At 28.6% G+C, this 20,427-nt stretch overlaps 1 protein-coding gene across 1 annotated transcript in view; it reads right to left on the bottom strand.

Annotated features, from left to right (window-relative positions):
• Nucleotides 1–908: 908 nt before the first annotated feature.
• LOC108560959 overlaps nt 909–20,427 on the bottom strand; it is a gene marked incomplete at its 3' end in the record, with an annotated part of 31,843 nt that continues 12,324 nt past the window's right edge. Inside the window, exons 2-3 of the mRNA XM_017918697.1 lie at nt 14,915–15,196; nt 909–1,022 (exon numbers count right to left, since the gene is read on the bottom strand). Of these exons, the coding sequence (XP_017774186.1) occupies nt 909–1,022; nt 14,915–15,196 (396 nt within the window). The remainder of the gene's footprint in view (nt 1,023–14,914; nt 15,197–20,427) is intronic.

Genomic DNA, 20,427 nt, shown 5'->3' with positions numbered 1-20,427 from the left:
TAATGGAGTATTTGATCTTCCTCGATAATCAAATTTGAATGAGATAATTCAACGTTTAGCAATACCTTGCATAGTACAGCTTCGATCAGTACAGTTTTACTATAATAGGGTTTCAAAATGTCATACAAAACTAAATTTTAATTCAATAAAAAACAAATATATTTTTATTTAATATCTATTAAAAGGGCGACTGCAGAGCATCAATATACTTGTTGATTATTATAGATTGCACATTCAAAAAGAATGATTTGTATAAATTACAGATTAAGTGTCTATTAAACCTTGACCAAAATTTAGATACAGATGAAGGTCAAAAATGATTGATGCCATTTCCTCTAATATATTGTAACAAGACCGGAAATATAGACATATTATGTAATTTTTACGAAAATGCTTTTCACAGATTTTTACACGTTTTGTTGTAGTTATGTTATTTGATACTATTTTTATTGAAAATTTCGTATTTCTTATATTTCGAAATTAATAATATGTTCACACTCAGTTTCATTCTTATTTCTATTTAAAAAAATGAAAAAAAAAATAGATAAAGAATGTTTGACTTTTTTGTATGAAGTTTGCACTAAACTCTTGTAACATGAAGATTAAACAAAATATGCAATACACTATAGCAAATGCTAATGTTTTTACCTGTTTTAAGTGTATATATAAATTATATTAAATTTTTAACAGATTTGTATTAAATATTAAATCGTTGTAGTATTAGTAATTCATTTTTTATATAATAAAATTTCATTAAATTTTCTAGAAACACGAACTGCAATAAAATCATAGATTATAAGATAGATAATACCACTATGACAATAAAACTTAATAAAATTCCTAGATTTTTATTTATATTATTATATAAACCATTACATTGAAAATGACTGATTTAGAAATGTACTTACATTTTCATACGACGGATCGAATTGGACCTCTTTAAGATCTTTGGCTCTTGGGACGCTAAGCACTTTGGCTCCTTGAATTGCCAGAGCTTGGTAAACCTGAGGATTTACCAGATCCTAAAAAAAAAGAAATAGAAAAAAAATAGAAACAGCAATTGTTAGTTAATAATGAAATATTACGCATGGAAGTGAAAATTGAAATGGCAATTTTACAGTCGACGGAACGGCCTTTGCTGTGTTAATATACAATTACGAGATCTGTTATTTTACAAGCAAGCAGAGCAAGCGCCGGCAGCACAATTACTGCCCGTGTATAATTGTAATAAGTACAATATTTCAATTTTAGAATCGAGATCATGTCGAAAGGATCACGAGTTCGAGGAGAGCTGTGCACCGAGCGCGATAAAATCCTATATTTCGTTTAGTAATTATTGTTATGTGTAAGACTATAGAAGAAATGGAGAGGAAAAAAATAGATAGAAAGTCACGTATTTCAATGCTAAACTACTATTTAACTATATTTTTTGAACCAGATTCACGTATAATAAAGATGTCAGTTATTATATAGTTATTTATGTCCAGTTTTACTACTTATACATATAAAAGTGTTATAATAAAGGTTACATTCCAAATTATATAGATAATAGTTTAGAGGAAATAATTTGATTATAAAAGTATTAAAAAACGCTTTATAATTATGAACAGTTTGAAACCACGATAGAGCGGTTTGAAAAATTAATACATACTAAATTTTATTTCAGCAAAATAAAAATAATAAAAACAAAATTACTTTGTCTACATAAATAATCATTTCTTTTTTTTATATATGTTTTGTACTTTTTAGTTTTATACGGTTTTTATGTCCTCGATTAGTCCAGTTCCAAACAGTCCGAGATAATAACGGAATTGATTACCCGCACTTTATGAGGTATTGATGTTTAAAACAGTCAGGGATAATGGCCGAACCCATCATCCGCGCTATTCGAGAAATTTTTGTATATACTTAGTTAATATTTTATTACGATTCATTATGTATAATTAAATAAAATTCAATGCATTCAATGTAATTAAGTAATATATATTTTCAAGTTTCATTTACATTCAGTTATCTCAGAAAGAGAGCATCTTTGCAAACAAATTCGAACATAATGTGTACCAAAAGTACAAATAATATGATTTTAATAAAAATATATTTTATGATTGATGTAAATAAATTTAATTGATGATTTATTTTGAATATAATTCATACTAATTTACTTTTTTAATTTAGAATTATTTTCCATAATTGTAACATGACTTGAATCAATTATCAAATTCCTAATATTGCATATTGTGTATATACTGTTAATAATTGTTACTATCAGATTTAATTACTATGTATTTTTTAAAGTTTGTAATTTACGAATTATACAATAGCATTAACATTCACTTAATAAATTTAAAAATCATATAATCTTATAACTGTCTACGATAATGGAATTGCAGGCGAATTCCAATCCAGAATGAATAATAAGCAAGAAAATGAAATATTCTCATCTCAAGAAACAGTCATAAATTGAGTAATTTGTGTTAAAATAATGAGCAAATTTTTCCGCGTTTCCATCCAGCTTTGTGCGACTGCAAGTTTCACGTAAATTGTAATTTCTAAAATGAAATTTTTACGTTCTCCCGGTCGGATAAACACGGCGGATTTTAATTATAATCAAATTGCGACGGCGAAAATAAAGCACAAAGCGATTGAAACATTCGCCATTTGACGCCCACACCCGACTCCTTATTTCTTATACTTTTTTTTATTATTATATTTATAAATATACAGACCAGTGGCGGATCAAAATAATAATTTAATTGCTAGGGGTGTAACAATAAAAGTATAATAAATGTTAGATATGAAACGATTTTTTACCAGAATTATTTCATCATTCATTTCTATTAATTAAATACGGTAAACCTCCGCTTAACTCTGTTCCGGTTAACCCTTTCAGATTTTCCGGTAAATACCAATGTTCAGCATAAAACATTAGATTACTGTTGTTTGTATACCACTGAAGGCAATGACCTATAAGAACCAACATGCAGAATAGGCATTTCCATCAAGATGAATGACCGATAAGAACATTGCTCATATTTTCATCTCAGAACCAAAAAGGAAGAATACATATTCCGTTTGCACTGCTCACCTGAACTTCTTATCACCGGAGTTTCTTATCAAAACCTTACTACTCGAACTCCCACGCCCTTGCTTAGTTAATTTTATGCGTAGAATAATTATTTATATTTAGTCTTAGGAAGAACGTTAAATAAACAACTACATAGTCTTAGTCGAAACTTTAAATGAACAACTTCATAGTCCTAAAAACTCAACATCAGATAACCGAAGAAAACATTCCACAGTGAGCCGATTTTCCATCCCTGGGACACGACAGTAGTCTCGACAAACTATAGCAAAAATATTTCGTTACTAACTTCTATCATATTTGAATCTTTTTGTATCCGAGTGACGGTTATTACTGTGTTGTAGGGTGAAAAATAATAGCCTCTATACAAAGAATAATTTTCACATTATTTTGTCTGAAATGTAAATTATAAGATATATCAACTTACTGTATGATAGTTATATGCAATTACCACCACTGGGCGTTTTGTCTAGTTTGACAATAAATGGCATACACCCAATGCAGTTTTATGCAAATTTAAAGTAAATAAACTTGTGAGTTGCATAGGTTGCTATATGAGCACTACCAGATTCAGATGTAGAAAACGGAAAACAAAATATACATGAAAATAATGAAATGCAAGTGAGCAGCAAGTAAATGAAGATGAAGGTTAAAACAACAAAAACCATATACAGTTCCTGTGAATCACAGATATGATAAACTTGGTCATAGGCCATGTTTTAGTTTTTACTACCCATTTATGTCAATTTCGTAAGTGGAGGATTATGTTACATATGAGAAAGTTAATTATATAAACTATGCACTCCCACAACCTCCCACTTCCCTCCCCAAACAATTGTAAGATTTTTGACCCCTTATAATACTTTATTTACAGAGGTAGACATAACAATCCCCGGCACCGATGACGTATATTCACACAGGGCAAATTAGCCCCTTCTCTTAGAACAATATTTACTATTAGGTCAGCCTCTTAGAATATAAGGCGACATTTTTAATATTTTAAATTAGTCCTAGTAACAGTTCTAGCCACGTCTCAGCTAAACTTATATTAGTTCTAGTAACTCTTGAGCAGCAACCTATGCTTGTTAGCAACTGGAAGCTCTATCATCTAAATGTTAAACGGATACTATTAAATACACTGACTTTAATCTAGACATTACCATAAAACCCAATAGGACAATTAACAAAGCTACAAATTATTCCAGAGTATCCTGAGATATTCCATCCCGTGACATGACAGCATGTTTGTTCTTTAACACTTGATTTACGATCGGTCATCAACGTTATTTTTACGTGGGACGCTTACCTCGTTTAACGCTGGAACTTATTACTGTATATCGGCGGCAAGTCCTTATTTGATATCTTCTTGTTTGTAATTATTTAAATCATTTTGAGTAGTTATAATATAAAAATTAATTGTAAAAATAAGTGAAGATTTGAAAGCTGGAGAGACTAGAGAGTATATAGCCCTTATGGACGAGCCGCCGCTGACGCAGACTTGAGTTTACTTACGCCCGTTCCGTTGTTCGCTCTCCTAGACCTATGGAATTCGCACGCATGAACGACTCTCGGAACTATTTATTATTTGCAGAATGCCAAAACGGCATTGTTTTTGCTTTCAACCCCGTCGCCCAGCGGAACGAATTATTTATTGCGCGAAATAATTATGCAAAAGCCACTCTCGTTAACGGACTGCCAGACATTTCGAAATAATGTAATTTAACCAATTTCGTAATTACATGCGAAATTATATTAAGCGAATACATACATACACGTACTCACAAACACACGCGCATTGGAACGGGAGGATGCGAAAACAACGTTCGATTGAATTTAATTCATTGTTTCGTGGTCGGTATTATACAGGGGGAGTGCAAAATAATTAAAATTTACATTATATTTAATGAAATGCTCTGCAAACAGCGAAACGAATCTCGGACAATTGAATTTTAAATTTTCACAAAACACAATTTGTACCGGGATCAATCAACATCATCAATCCATCCGCATTCCTGAAAGCACACATCGAAATCGAATGAAATAATAAATTCCATTGGGGCCATTTCCATTCTACTATTATGACGGCCACAATCAAAACTATTAAACGCCATTTACCATCCTATTTTTACAGATTACTACCTTTGTTTGCTCCATAACGAGGCAGTCGCATTGTTCGAACCAACTTCTATTATTTTCTGTTGATATATACATATACTGGTAACAGATTAGTTTAGTGCAAAAGAAATCCATTAGAAAAATATGATAAATAATAATTTCTCAAATTTTATTTAAACGATCACTTCATAAAATACTATACAGTGGAACCTGTTTCTGTGCGGTTTTTTTTTGTGCAATTTATGAAATCCAACCAATTCCAACGGCGTTAGCACCATTGTAATGTGTTCTATATAGCCTGCTTAAACGATTCTGTTAGTCGATTTTGAACTAATTTATAACAAGAAGACGCGTTTTGGATTAACATGAGCAGCGGTGAATTATATATGTGCATTTTGAAAATTTCTCCATATATAAAATGAGAAATTAAATGTTTTTAAAATGTTTCCATGTGTAATTTAATTTAAACGATCTCATGTACTTCATAAATCTTTAACGCATTTTCTAAATGCGAGTTTCTGTAATATATTATACAAAGTTATTTGTTATATGTAAGAATTTATGAAAATTTCGAATATCCACCTCACAAAAACAATTGCACATATTCTTTCGATTCGAGAAAATATGGCTTTTCTGTGAATACTATAATTCATATTATTTAACCTTTTGTTACCTGAACATAGTTAAAATAAAAAATATTTTTTTCTTGTAACAGACCTAAATACTGTTTCACGTCTCTTTATAATTTAAATAGTGACTTAAAGATACGGGTAAGTAAATGAGGCTCTTTTCGTTCTTAAAAAATGTATTGGTTCTATCGATGTAAATATTCTTCAATTATTTGTTTGCAAAATTACTGACAACCCCTATTCTTGATTAATAAAGGAAATCTTGTATATTGATATAGTGAAAAGTAATTTTAAAAAAGTAACAGATTTATATAACCTCGGTTCCACACTATGCGCCGTGGATGGACTATATTAACATAAAGTTCTAATATATTAAGGGAGCTGCAAACCGAAAAAGTTTGGGAACCCCTGAACTAGACAAAATATTTATTATGATAATATTCAAACCAAACTATTTAGAAGTATGGAATAACTTGCAATCAAGTATGATAGTAAAGTTCATAATCCTGCGAAACTATTGCAGAACTTCCAATTTTAATAATAATAGATTTCTGTTAACTCACTCACATCTCAAAAACACTGATAATTGATAATTGATAGTAGAAAATATTTTCAATCAAGGATAACAAGTTTCAAAATTATTGCATTTCAATAATAAATATAAAAATACTACAAAAATAAAATTATATCTTCAAAAAGTAGGAAGATACATATTTTTAAGAAGATAACTTTTTTATATTAGTAAAGCGTGTCTAGAACAGTGTGTTTGTCATGAGATTAGCAGATCCATGATCCAACAATTTCCAACGCGATCAGATGATTTAGATCAATTTTGTCGAAATAAATAACATTGATTATTATGTTTTCAAAATATTTTATTATATTTTCGACTATCCACAGTTGTAAAAAAGTTCAAGAACGTTGATCTAAAAACTTATTCAAGAATGTCACGTGGTCAACTCTATCAACCCATTTTTTTAAAACTCAGTCTATAGCGACCCACTTCATCATTGATTTATGTTTTTGAGATATTTAACTAGCTAGAAATTTTTATTTGTGAGTGAAGAAAAAACATCCAACATGTATTTTCTCAAACAAATTATTTTTCTAGAAATTATTTTTTTTTCTAATAATAATATTTGTAAGATTGTTACATTTTTTAAAAAAGTTTTAAATGTGTAAGGTCTTATGGGCTTATTAAAAAAATGATATATACACATTCAAGATCTTGTCGCTACCCACAAAAAATCGACGCACAGTTGGGGGTTGATATACGATTCACGTTCGGTGGAATTATTATCTAATCTTTGCACCAATTGTAAACTAAAACAAAACTCAAATTTACCGTCCTCCAAATAACAATTAGCTTGCAAACCACAAACTCAATCGAAGTACTTGGTAGTATTTGTTTGCAAATGGGCTCATCCTCTTCTTTCTAAGCCATTGATAAATTTGCCAGATATCAATATCAATGTTTGCTTATGTGATATTATGATTAAAATATAACAATAACAATCATAATAAAACTTTAGAATATCAATATCTTGCTATTGCAAGATAATTAAATAATTAAAAAAGAAACAAAAGTTCGAATCCTGGTCAAGCCAGGCTATTTGTGAGCCATCTCGGTGCTTGCTGCAATAGGACCATCGTTCATCACAGATGAATGAGGTTCAGCATATGAACCTTCAGCCAAGTCGATGGACAATGACAGTGTTAAGGATAGCAGCAGATTCACAGTCATAAGAAATAGTGGAATCGCAGAGCATCAATATACTACTGAAGTTAACCTACAAGACGACAGCAAACCAACAAATTAAAATCAAATATCATCACAATCAACTCACCACCGGGAACGATTATTATATTTAATGTCAACCGCGATCTTAAATTTAATCAATGTTCACAATGATTAACAGATGTTGAATAAAAATTATACGACATAAAAAATTAATAGAATCATAATATTTTACTTATGTAAAAATTGCTTTCATTGAATATATTGATTTTAATTTACATCCTGCTTTAATAAAAATTAAATAAGAATGTAAATCAATATTGAAATATAATTGTCTTATTGAAATCGTTCACTGCGACCTTTGCTAGCAATTATTTTCAAATTATATATGAATTGTACTGAATCCAGAATGCTTGTTCCTGATGTCGATGACTAATCGTCATCCGTTCTTTCTCATGGAATATTTATTTATATAAAACGGATACGTTAGACTTAATTAGAATAGAAACTTCCAAGGATTTATATTTCCAGACAAATAAACTGCAAAATTATTTATAGAAAAATGTCGATATATTAGAATAATAATAAAATTTTATTGTAGCTTTAAGTTAATAAATGTGTTTCCAATATCACATACTATAAATAATTTCAGCAGAAATTAATGAAAAATTCTCCGCAAGTAAAATCTCGTGATTGAACCTCTAATTTATATTAATATAAATTGAACCCTTTTGGTATAGTAATTATTATTTTGCAGAAATTAATGAAAAGTTATTAAAATATGTGTATGTTGTATAAACACTACAAACAAAAATCACATACTTTTTTTCTCTATTAGTGATAAAATATAATTAAATAATCAAATTATATATATAAAAATGATAATTATTATAAACTAAAAATGTATATCTTACAAAATTATCAATTTTGTGGACTTTTTCAATAGTAATTATCTAAAAATTACTTATTTGTTTCTTTCCCTAAAAAAAATAACAACTTGTTCATAGTGAAGGTACGTAATTACATTTGAAAGAAGAATTTAATTGTAATGAATGAATGTGAATTGGTATAAAATATAATAAATAGATTTATATCGCGTCTATATTCTGATCTATTTGTAAATAGAAAGTGTAATGTAACGATTATATAAGACATATAAATAATGTACCTATCATTAATCTAAAATATAATGTTGGTTCAAGCGTTAAATAAACATTATTTATATTAAGCAACACAATAACATATGCAATAGGAAAAAAATATTAAAAATTACGTATAAAACTATATATTATATACTTTATTATATTTAATTGTTGTTTAATAACATTTTAATTAATATTAATTGACTTAATTTAAAGAAAGTTAAACAATATAAATAAAAGTAGTACAAATAATTACTATACCAAAACGGTTCAATTTATCAATATTTATCAAAATTAGAGGTTTAATCACGAGATTTTACTTGCAGAAAATTTTTCAGATTTATTTTATTTATTTAACAATTTTTGGCCCCTTTGGGACAAAATAGCTATCGATCGTAGTCTATCTGACCAGAAGATTAATATTTCTTTTCTTGGGTAAATAATTACAAAATACAAAAGAAAATAATCGATTCTACTACATTCATAAATATTTATACTAAAATCCAATATTGTAAACAAGTAAATTCATTTTTTTGTTGTTCATTATTTATCTCTACAGTCTGTATAGACTACGATCAATAGCAATAAGTTTACTTATTTCCTATTTGGTTAACTTTTTTTCATTATAGAATTTCAACAAGAATTTTCAGAAAAAATAGTCCAACTACATCTACTTATTTTAACTCAATTTAAATAATCTCAAATTAATCTAAAGATATCACTTTCATACAAAAATGCTACAATAGAAATGTATAAATTGATACTAATCTAACATGACAAAATTATACTGAAATTTATTTAAGTAAATTTATAATAAATGTTTAATGAAAGTATTATAAATTCCAATACTTCTCCAAAATAATTTCTTACATCACAAATACTTCTTATTGTTAATGTAAAGACAAAACTAATTAATAAATTGAAATACTTATGACATTTTTAATTGTTTTGCAAAACTTGGTTCCTAAATCGATAACAATACAAAGCTGAGAAATTGTTATACTTATGATACAGGTGAAGTTCAATTGAATATACAAATTTGTACACGTTTAGCATTACAATGCTAATATTTCATATACCTATGCGAGAAGAAAATGAAAGAGCCATAAATAATTCGAGTGAAATAGAATTGTTGGTAGTCGTGTGTCGTTAGTTAGAGGATCGTGTAGATAGTAATCTGGGTCCTAGAAAACAATGGTCGTTCGCGGTGCGAGACGTTTCAATTGAAGCCTACTCTGCAGACATTTCCAGCGTCGGAGAGCAGAGTTTGCTGCTTACTATAAAATCCGCTGTCTCCACCGCCGCAGCCACCTCCAACGGTTTAGTTTACGTTTAGTAGTTTATGATAAATTCTAAGCGTCACGGGCAGCAGAGGACAGGACACATACATACATCCTGTGACAGATCCTCCGGCCACAGAAGTGTCTGGCCCCGCTGAGCGCATATCCAACATTTCCGGCATTTGACCAGCGCTCATCCTACCTACCTACCTTCCCATCATCCCCCACCTCAACAACGCCCATGTAGTTTATACCGAGAGAGCATTATATAGGGAAGATCCAAGACAATGCCTACCGTACCAAACCCCAAAAACTATTCAGAAGCAGCACTGCTCGCCCTATAATTATAGCGCTTTCGCTATTATTTTTTTCTGGTAGCGATGTCAGAAGTTCTGGTCCGGTGACTGCGCCGCCCCGATTAATTTAAGACCCCCAGGCTGGACTAAGTAAATAGCGATAATAAAATAGTTTACATAATTGCACAATTGATTGCCATCTATCCAGTCAGCGGTATTATGTTTGCGGGGTGGCAAGGAGAGAGTTACTGTTCAATTGTTATCCAATTCTAATTCCAGCGTACGCTCGACCCTTTCAGATCTATTTGCACACACATGCACACACACATATCAAGTACAAATTCATTTCGAATCCATGCACACGTTTTATTGTGCAAACTCAATTCCGAATCTTTATTCGGCAATCAAATTAACTCTCCCGCGTTTCCTGCTTGGTTTATGTTTTACGTATGGTTACAAACATAAACGATAATTTATATATTCGAATAAAGGTTTTACCTGTTTCATCACATATTTTTTAAAGCTGCACCGCAGTTAATGCTACCTCTGATAACGAAGCTTTGATATAACGTAAGCCGCAATTTTCAAATTTTATGTCAATGCAAAATATTGAAGAAATTGTACTAAAAGATAAAAATAATATCAAATAAATTAGAAATGGTGTTATCCAGATGATTAGATATTAGAAATTTATTGTAGAAAATGATGTTTTTTTAGTGTAAGATTTGAAAAACCTTATTTGCAACGAATTCAACGAAAATTGAAACGAAATTAAATTAAAATGATCTTGATTTAGGAATAAATATTTTTGTTAAGTGATCAGTGTTAAATGGAATAACAAATTTAATTTTGTTGAATCCTTATATAATAAACCTTTTTCTTGCTAGAAGACTTTAGCACTTATTATAAAAGTTTAAATCTATTAAAAGTTTTGTTTTTAAAATCTATAGTAAATGCGCTTACTTTGTATCTCTAGAATATACGTATAATAGTATGTATTGAGAACTTACAACAATAACTAAATATAACAACATTTATGTATTTTAGTTGCTGTATATGGAAGCAAATATTGTAACTATGAAACAATAACACATTAAAATTGAATATTGCAGTGTCTAGTAGTTAATAGTTATGAATTACACTTGTGTCTCATGTCACGAATAGAGTGGATTCAGGACGATCTTCAATAAATGTTTTTTTAGGTAAATTCAATAGTAAGAAATAACAAGATTATTTTAAAATAGTTAAAAATAATATGAAAAACATTTTGCAGTAATTTAATATTTTGTACTACTTTATTGTCAATTATTATTTGAAAAAAATGCTTGGGCCAAGAATCAGCTAATATTTTTAAAATTTTATTTAAATTATACAAAAAATCCTCATTTTATTTAATGTATTCTATAGGGTGTCCCAAAATTAACAAAAGATTTGAATTTGCTGCCATTTGTGCAGTAAAGTGTTGGCAACCCCAAAAAAATAAACAATTTGGCAGCTGAGATTTGATTTTTCAAGCAAAATCATCCTAAGCGATGAAGCACATTTTCACCTTGATGGCTTCGTTAATCGCCAAAATTGCCTCATTTGGGGTCCGGAGAACCCACATGTGATTGTCGAAAAACTAATGCATCCACAGCGTGTCACTGTTTGGTGCGGATTTTGGGCTGGAACCATCATTGGACCATACTTTTTTGAAAATAAGGATGGACAAGCAGTGACTGTTACTGACATGATCGCGACATGATAACACATTTTTTTCTGCCCCAGTTGGATGATATTGATATAGACGACATGTGGTTTCAATAAGATGATGCCACGTGCCATACAGCCCGTGAAAAAAAATCAATTACTGCATGAGACATTTCCTAGTCGTGTACTCTCTCGTTTCGGTGATCAGAATTGGCCCCCTAGATCTTGTAATTTAACACCATTAGATTTATTTTTATGGGGTTATTTGAACTCAAAGGTCTATGTCAACAAGCCCACAACCACCCGTGTATTACAAGAAGAAATTAAACAGCAAAGATGTGGAGGCCATTTGCCCTATGTATTATTTTATTCCAACCCTAATACAAAGGTTAGGGTATAGGTTTTATGATTCAATAAAAAAATCACAACTTGAAGACTAAAAACTCAGTTTTCTATTTAATTCAAATCTATCTTTAATTTTGGGACACCCTTTATATATATATTAAATACCAGTATTTTGTTACAAAAAAAATTATCGTAAAAAAATCAGTTACCTAAAAAAAATGAGTTTATATATAGTAACAAACAAGGAATTATATAATTATTCACAATAATATACACATAAAGAGATATTAATAATATCAAAAGACGATATATCTTTCCGCTCAATTATTATGTTAAAAAAAATAAATTGTTCACTTTATGTGTTTAAATTCTTATAATTGTAATTGCGATATAAATAAACAAGCTTGTAAGGATTTATAAAGAGAAAACGTATAAAAGAGTTTACCATGTGAAATTATTGTAAATTATTTTTGTAACATTCTATAATTGCTGAATTCCTGTCATTATTCCGTACGTCTCCTATATTGGTACGAGCGGAAGGTGTGCAATGCGAATTTGCATAAAGCAATAAAAATATTTCTCAGAGTTGAAACAAATATATGAACAAATATCTTGTAAACAAAATTGAACGTAACACATTTGAAAAAGTTTCCCGCAAAATTATGTAAGTAATTTTCATAACGAAAATTTTCCTCAGTTTGAAACTAAATAATATTTTTAGTCCAATAAATATATGGACCAAAAGGCTATTAAGCTCGATTTTATAAGTCACATTTTTTTATAATTTATATTTATAGTTTTAATTTTCAAAAGAACAGGGGATTTTTTTTTAATATTCTTTATATAGAATACTGTTTATTATTTTAAAAAGGTTAAATTTAAAATTACTTTTATTTGGTTATAGAGAAAGATAGCATACTTTTAATAATATAAAATCAATAAAATACAAACTTAATATAATAAGATAAAAAAAAACAAATTGAATTATTGCAAAAAGCTTGTAAAATTATTTTCTATTTGTTAACTTTGTTCTATAACAAAATATATTTCTCAAAAATAAAAATCTTACAAATTATTGTAACAAAAACATTTTATTGATAATCTATCATAATTCCGTTATTTAAATTGCAAACCTCGAATAGTCAGGATAATCGGTTCCATCAATATCCCGGACTGTTTGAAACCGAACTAATCGAGTACCAAATAGATATAAAAATGATAAAAATAAACCGTACATTTTTTTTTGTTAGAATTTATTTTTACTTTGCTCATTTTAGTATATTTTCAATCTGGATTGATCAAAGCCAGACTATATTAGGTATTGCTATATATGTTAAAATTGTATATAGGTATTAAATACTATCTGAATGAATATATCATTGTTGTATTTTTCTCAATAAATATTGTTAATTATTATAAATCAATTGCAATTAGAAATTAATTCCTATATATTTTTTACTTTTCTCATGTTCGCTTTCTTTTCTTCCATAGATTATTTATAAAATGCAACACTCTAACATTTAATGCTTTTTTTGTTTTGCTATATTTAACTCTTTGAATGGCATTTTTACAATTACCATTTAATTTGGTTGGTACATAAAGGGATTAATCTTGATAGGCCATCCAATGTTGATTCAGTTGTCTGATTTAATTATCTAAAAATTTGTTGGGTCTAGACATTTAGGAATGTTTGGTCCCTCAAGGAGATAATAGAAGGAATATTGTAAAGTCAAGAATTTCATTTTTATAATAAATTAATAAATAAATTATTTTTATGTATTCATATTCTAATTTTTATTTGTAATATGATTTTTTTGTTCAAAATAACAAATCAGGGATCAGTTAACGTATATAATACATACTAAGCTAAGACTAATCCGACTCATTTAATTGTACGTTCGTACGAATATGTGTATGTTAATTCGAGGTGACAGGCGTAAATAAGCATGTACGTGTTATCGAATGCACATTAAAAATTTATACGTTAACTAGGTGCTGACTCTACTATAAATATTGTAAAATTTACACTTTATACTAGAATATGAATAACATCTTTTTCAATTTAAATTGATTGATGTTTACGCTTCTAACCGAAACACGAATGTCTCCATGGCAGCAGCCGCATATCCACGTCTTCGCCGATACATATTCGCCGTAATATAATCGTTTCGCCAAGCGAATTGTTATGCAATTCGTTGCCATTTCATTCAAATATTATTTCCGCTGAAATCTCTACGCGAAACCCACCGCCCACCATTATTCCGCGATATGTAATGGTTACCATAGCTACAGATTACAATTATTATTACATTATTTAACGATTTGATTAATTAACGGGAATCGATGGAAACGCATTGTCATAGATATTGGATGCGCATAAATCTCATTGACACAACCGAACTTTGCAGCGAACACGCTTCAAACACATCGACTAAAAAAAAACCTTTTCGCACGACGAAATTACCGGATCCCTGGTTACGCACGCTGCTTTCGTAACATTAATTACGCAATGATTATTCGGAGCGCCGTTTTCATCTGTGTAACGAGATCTCTTGCATATTCATTTCCACTAAAATTTGTGTTCGTATGGAAACTTACTTCTTTCTGGAACCTTCCAAGGCCTAGACTGTACTTTTTCTTTTTGACGACTCCTGCGTACGGATGAGGATCTTGGGTTTGGATAGCGTTGGGTTCCCGATTTGATGGGAATAGGACTGGACCGGTGTTCGGTGCGGCTACATCTATCCTGTTGTACTGGAACGCATTAATCTCGTAAGGATGAGGGTTAAAGTTTCTAGGCGGAAGGAAGATCTCAGGCTGCGCCTCCTCCAATCCCGAAACTACCGACAACGCGAAGAAGAAAACCAGTCCAAATGCCACCTGAAAAAACTTTTTTTTTAATTTCAAAAATTTTTTATGGTACAATAATTACTAAACGGAATTTCCCTTTCGAAAATCCTTTCCTTAATTACACGTGTCTGCGAAGCCGTGTAATTTCTATATTAGTGCGTGTCGGATCATTAAAATTCGAACACATATCTTTCCGCTCCATTTCCTCTCGACTAAATGCAAATACGCCAGTTCAATCTACTGTGATCAGAATGATCACAGGCGCACTCAGATTCTACAATATTTTTTCAATTGCAATTAATTTCAGGAAGTAATGCAACCAAAAATAATTAATTAAATGTAGCCTCGAAGCCGAAATTTCTCGCAGCAGTGAAAATTTATTAATTACAAAATAAAGGAAGTTAACATAATTAGGTGCAATATTGATACTTTATAACAGCTTTTCAAAAAAAACAAGGTGAAAAATGAAAGTTTTTAATTCATATTTACTCAAGTATTTCATCACAACCATCAAACGTTTATTCACAAAATGTTAGTTCTAAAGTGTTTAAATTAATTAGTTATTTCTTCGTTCGTAGAAAATTAAAAATAAATGGTTTTAACGGGGCCGAATTCAGATTATCGTATTTTGTTTATAATTTTTCATGAATCATTGGCCAAGTAGAGAATTCTAAAAATATTTTGTGGGTTCCCAAAAGTCTAGTGGACCCTAGGGGTGCCTATTCCAAATCTTTTAATGAGCATATATAAAAAAATAAAACGAAGAACTTATTCAAAATATTTTATTACATTATAGTTAGTGATACACTTGTTTTTCAATACCAAAATTCAAAATATCGAAAGCTGAAAACTACAATTAGGCTACGGGTTTGGCCATGAGTACCCTAGATACTGTGCATATAAGACTTAGTGTTTACACTAAGAATAAGCCGATTAAATTGCAACGAATCAATGTTAGAAGTTGTGTTTCAAGAGTGGAATTGCATTAAATCCATCCGAGTAAATCCAATCAATACGTTTATGATAATGTTTACAGGCTAATGATGCGCACATTAACGTTTTATAATGTAAACAAATTTAATGCGCGATCTGATCCATCCCATAAAATAAATCTCGTCGTTAAAAACTGGTTACGCATCATTAAGAAGCACGCGACTCACATTTAATTCCATCTAAATCACATAATGCCTAATTAATTCTGGAATTAAACTACTCGGATGAATGTGTCTTCCTCATTTCTAATACAATTATTTTAAAGAATTTACAACAATTAATTTGATAATTAACAATTTGTCAATAAAATAACAACGATTATTTATAAATAAATATTTGAAAGCAAGCTATATTATTTTTAACATGTTTATTTATTAACAATAAATAGGATTAATACTTGTCTTATATTTTATGATAAAATATAAACAATATATAAAAAATGGACTATGATACAAAAAGTGACTTATAATAATTATAAACAATAATAAAAAAAAAAATTGTGCACGAAATTTTCAGAAAACTGGACAAACGTTATATAAAATTATAATTTAAGAACTATTTCTGAAACAATAACTTTCTCATTTATTATGCCAGTACAGAACTAATTTAAATCATAAATTGAAAAAAAAATCTGTAATATTTCATAGAGTAAATAAAAAAATATTTTCTTAAGAACTTTAAACTTGCACTTTATTAATATTTTAATTATATGCAATACCTCGCATTGTGCGGTAATCGATTTCGGTTTCATGCAGTGCGGGATCTGTATGAAACCGGACTAATTGAAGTCGCATTATGCGAGTTATTGCTATATTGCATATTAGTCCACTATCCAAATAAAGCAAACTTGTTTTTTTTAAACTTTGTAACTCAATATGTAACTTTCAATTTATTCGTAATTAGCAAATGCTTTTATAAAATAGCATGTTTATTTTATTGCCTTAGGATACATTAACAATTTTATTACAAATTAAAATTGTAAACGATTATAATACTCATCAAATTGTATATAATATGAGAAAAGAAAAGAAGAATTAAAAAAAATTATTTAACAATTTTATAATTTTTTTTTGAAAAATGTAATATAGAATATATCAGTCTTTATTATTACAAAATTACTAACTTATACCACTATGTTTCTCAGGGTTCATATAGTTTAGATGTTTAATGACATTTCATTGTTAAATGTTGTTATTGTTTATCGTTAATTTTAATATAAGTATCGTTGTTATTATAATATAATATCACATCAATGAATCTTTTAGATTAGAATATATATAACTTTATTACTTTAATACAAGAAAAGTGTGTATAGAGAAACCTTAATTAACGAGGATTTTTTTCTCGTATAGTCAAACATATTCAAAAATACACATATGTATACACAAGTTTTAAAAATGATTTTGCAGGCGCGCAATCCAGGACTTCTCTTCTCATCGTCAGTCGTTATGCGAAACGTTGCTCGTTTTTCTTACAATTCATTTTGCTCGTTAAGCAAAATGCTCGTTAAGCAAAATGCTCATTATGGGAGGTGCTCGTTAAGCGAGATTCCACTGTACTTTCTTCTTAAGCAATGATCCTTGTGTTTCTAAAAAATCTTATTATATGTAGCAACAGACTAATTAGGCAGAACTAATTATGCCATCCCAAAAATTTTCTTTGAGAAAGAAATAATTATGTCCTGATTACTTAATTGTTCTTTTTTCTGTGTCTCAAGATTGAGCAAGTAACCTTAAAATTAAGATTACCCATAAACAATGGACATTTCTAAATATTTCATAACCGTATATATATCACTAAACTCATGGCACATCATTTTACAGAAAATAAATAATACAGCACAGATTATTTTTTTTAATAAAACAATGAAAAAAAAAACATTAATTTTAATTATTTGATATAAAACATTATTCAAAATAAGAATTTTTGTTTTCACTTATTTACGCATTTACATGTAATAGATTATTAATGGTTGTTTTAGTTTATATGTCCAATTAATCATAAGTTAAATATACAAATTAAATGTTGCATATTTACCAACTAAGACATTAATTTACATTTTCCTGTTTTTTGTTTCATATTTTATTTAAACCGAGAGATATACAAGGAATCTTATATATATAAAGTTTTAAATCAAATCTCAATTTCTAACTTAAATAAAAACCAAAATGTTAATGATAGGCAAAAAGTTCATGGTCTATAATATTTCAAAACAATAATTAAAAAAAAGCAAAAATGACAAATTATTTATTTACATATCAATTGACTTTGTCTTGTTATTATTATTTATCGACAAATTATGCAAATTTACAGTATATAGTGCAGAAATACCTATAGTCAATAGCCCTTTACAACAGTTTAATTTAGTTTTATTTTTGTTTCAATTGCTGCAAAAGGATTGAAAATGTATTATTCATATATAAATATTTTTTGTTAAATATACATTTAAAGTTGTGTAATTTTTTAGTCTGTGAGAACAAAATGAACCAGCTAAAAAAATATTTTTCATTTTAAATAACTTTAAAAAAATACTGAATTGAAAACTATTTTCTAAAACTAAACTAACTCTTTCCTAAAGTTTTACATATATATTTTTGTATTCACTTAAACCGCATTTAAAAGCGCATTTAACTAAGCAGCATAAAGAAAAAAAAAGATAATTCATGTACAAAATGAGTGAAAAATTACTATAAATCAATACATTATTTATATTATTCTATAAAATAATGTTAAATTATAAACGTGATATATGAAATAACATTTGAAAATATATATACAAATTTAATTTTATTATAATAAATTATACCATATATAATTTATTGAATTTGAATTGCGTATTTTTAAATTAGCATCAATAATATAAATTAAAATTAATTTTATTATGAATAATAATTTGCTTTTCAAAGTGTGCGAAAAATAATTGTGGGGTTGCAGAAAACTTAATGACAGACAAGTCGGTATGTTTTTCTACCCAAACCCATTCTTCGGGGGCCCTATAATATTTTTAAGTGCAAAAAGGGCGAACGAAAAAGTTTGAGAACCACTGATATACAGTATTATGGGCTTATATCCGGACGGCGGTAACCCGGTTTTTGACTATGAGAATAACAGAAATTGCTGTCATAATCATAGTATTTAAGTATTTAAGAAAAATATTAAAATTTAAACTAGTTTAAATTATCATATAAGAACTTAGTTAAAAGCGAACAATATACTTCACTTATTTTTCAAGATACTTCTAATATCTTCATTTATATTAATTAATAATAAGAACAATTTTGAAATTAAATAGATAAATTAATGAAAAATTATATAAAAATTTCATATAGGACAAAAATTAGATTAATCAAATTTCTGATTTTTATAGAAAAAAAAAATGAATATGAAGATTATATCAAAGTTATAAATGTTGCAAAAATATATTTGTATAATATCTATAAAAAAAATTTAGAAATTGGAATTAATTTTTAATACAACAGATGCAAACCAATCAAATAAAACAAATTTATCAAATCTAAATTTGTATGTATTTGTATGATTTTTACATACATTATTTAAATTACTTTATAAAATAATGTAAAATCATGAACGTGATATATGGAAATGAAATAACACTTGAAAATATATATACAGATTTAATTCTATAATAAATTATATCATATATAATTTATTGAATTTGAATTGCGTATTTTTAAATTATTAAATTAGCATTAATAATGTGAATTAAACTGAATTTTATTATGAATAATATTAATTTGCATAATATACAATATTAAGGGCTTAAATCCGGACGGCGGTAACCCTGTTTTTGGCGATGAGAATAACAGAAAATGCTTTCACAATCATAAAAACCCCAATAAATCAGCATTAAATTAGGTTACTCACCATTGTATATGAACTTATATCTGTCGTCGTCTTTAGGGATTATCGTTGTATGTGATAAATATATTTTTCACGTTTCTCGCGTTTTCGATGCAAATAACTGCGAGGTGGATAACTGCACTAATTGAACGTTTGATTATGCAGCCGAACAAAGTTGTTATGGCCGTTGTTCATAGCAATAACCTTCTTATGGCAATGGACCAAATCGGAGGCATTTTGAAAACTTATACATACGTCGCCTCGTCCCACTCCGCGCTTTTCGAACAAACAAAACTTTAAATCCGAGACAATGCCATTGAGAATACCAACTGCTTTCCGAACTTCTTACGTTGATTTATTCATCCATTTGAGCAATACCATCGATGATGAAAATATGTACGTTTATT

This window comes from Nicrophorus vespilloides, unplaced genomic scaffold, assembly GCF_001412225.1.
Source record: "Nicrophorus vespilloides isolate i.1.1-1 unplaced genomic scaffold, Nicve_v1.0, whole genome shotgun sequence".
NCBI classification, from domain to species: Eukaryota; Metazoa; Arthropoda; class Insecta; order Coleoptera; family Silphidae; genus Nicrophorus; species Nicrophorus vespilloides.
The sequence above is the reverse complement of the archived record's forward strand: the minus strand, read 5'-3'. Positions and strand labels throughout refer to the sequence as shown.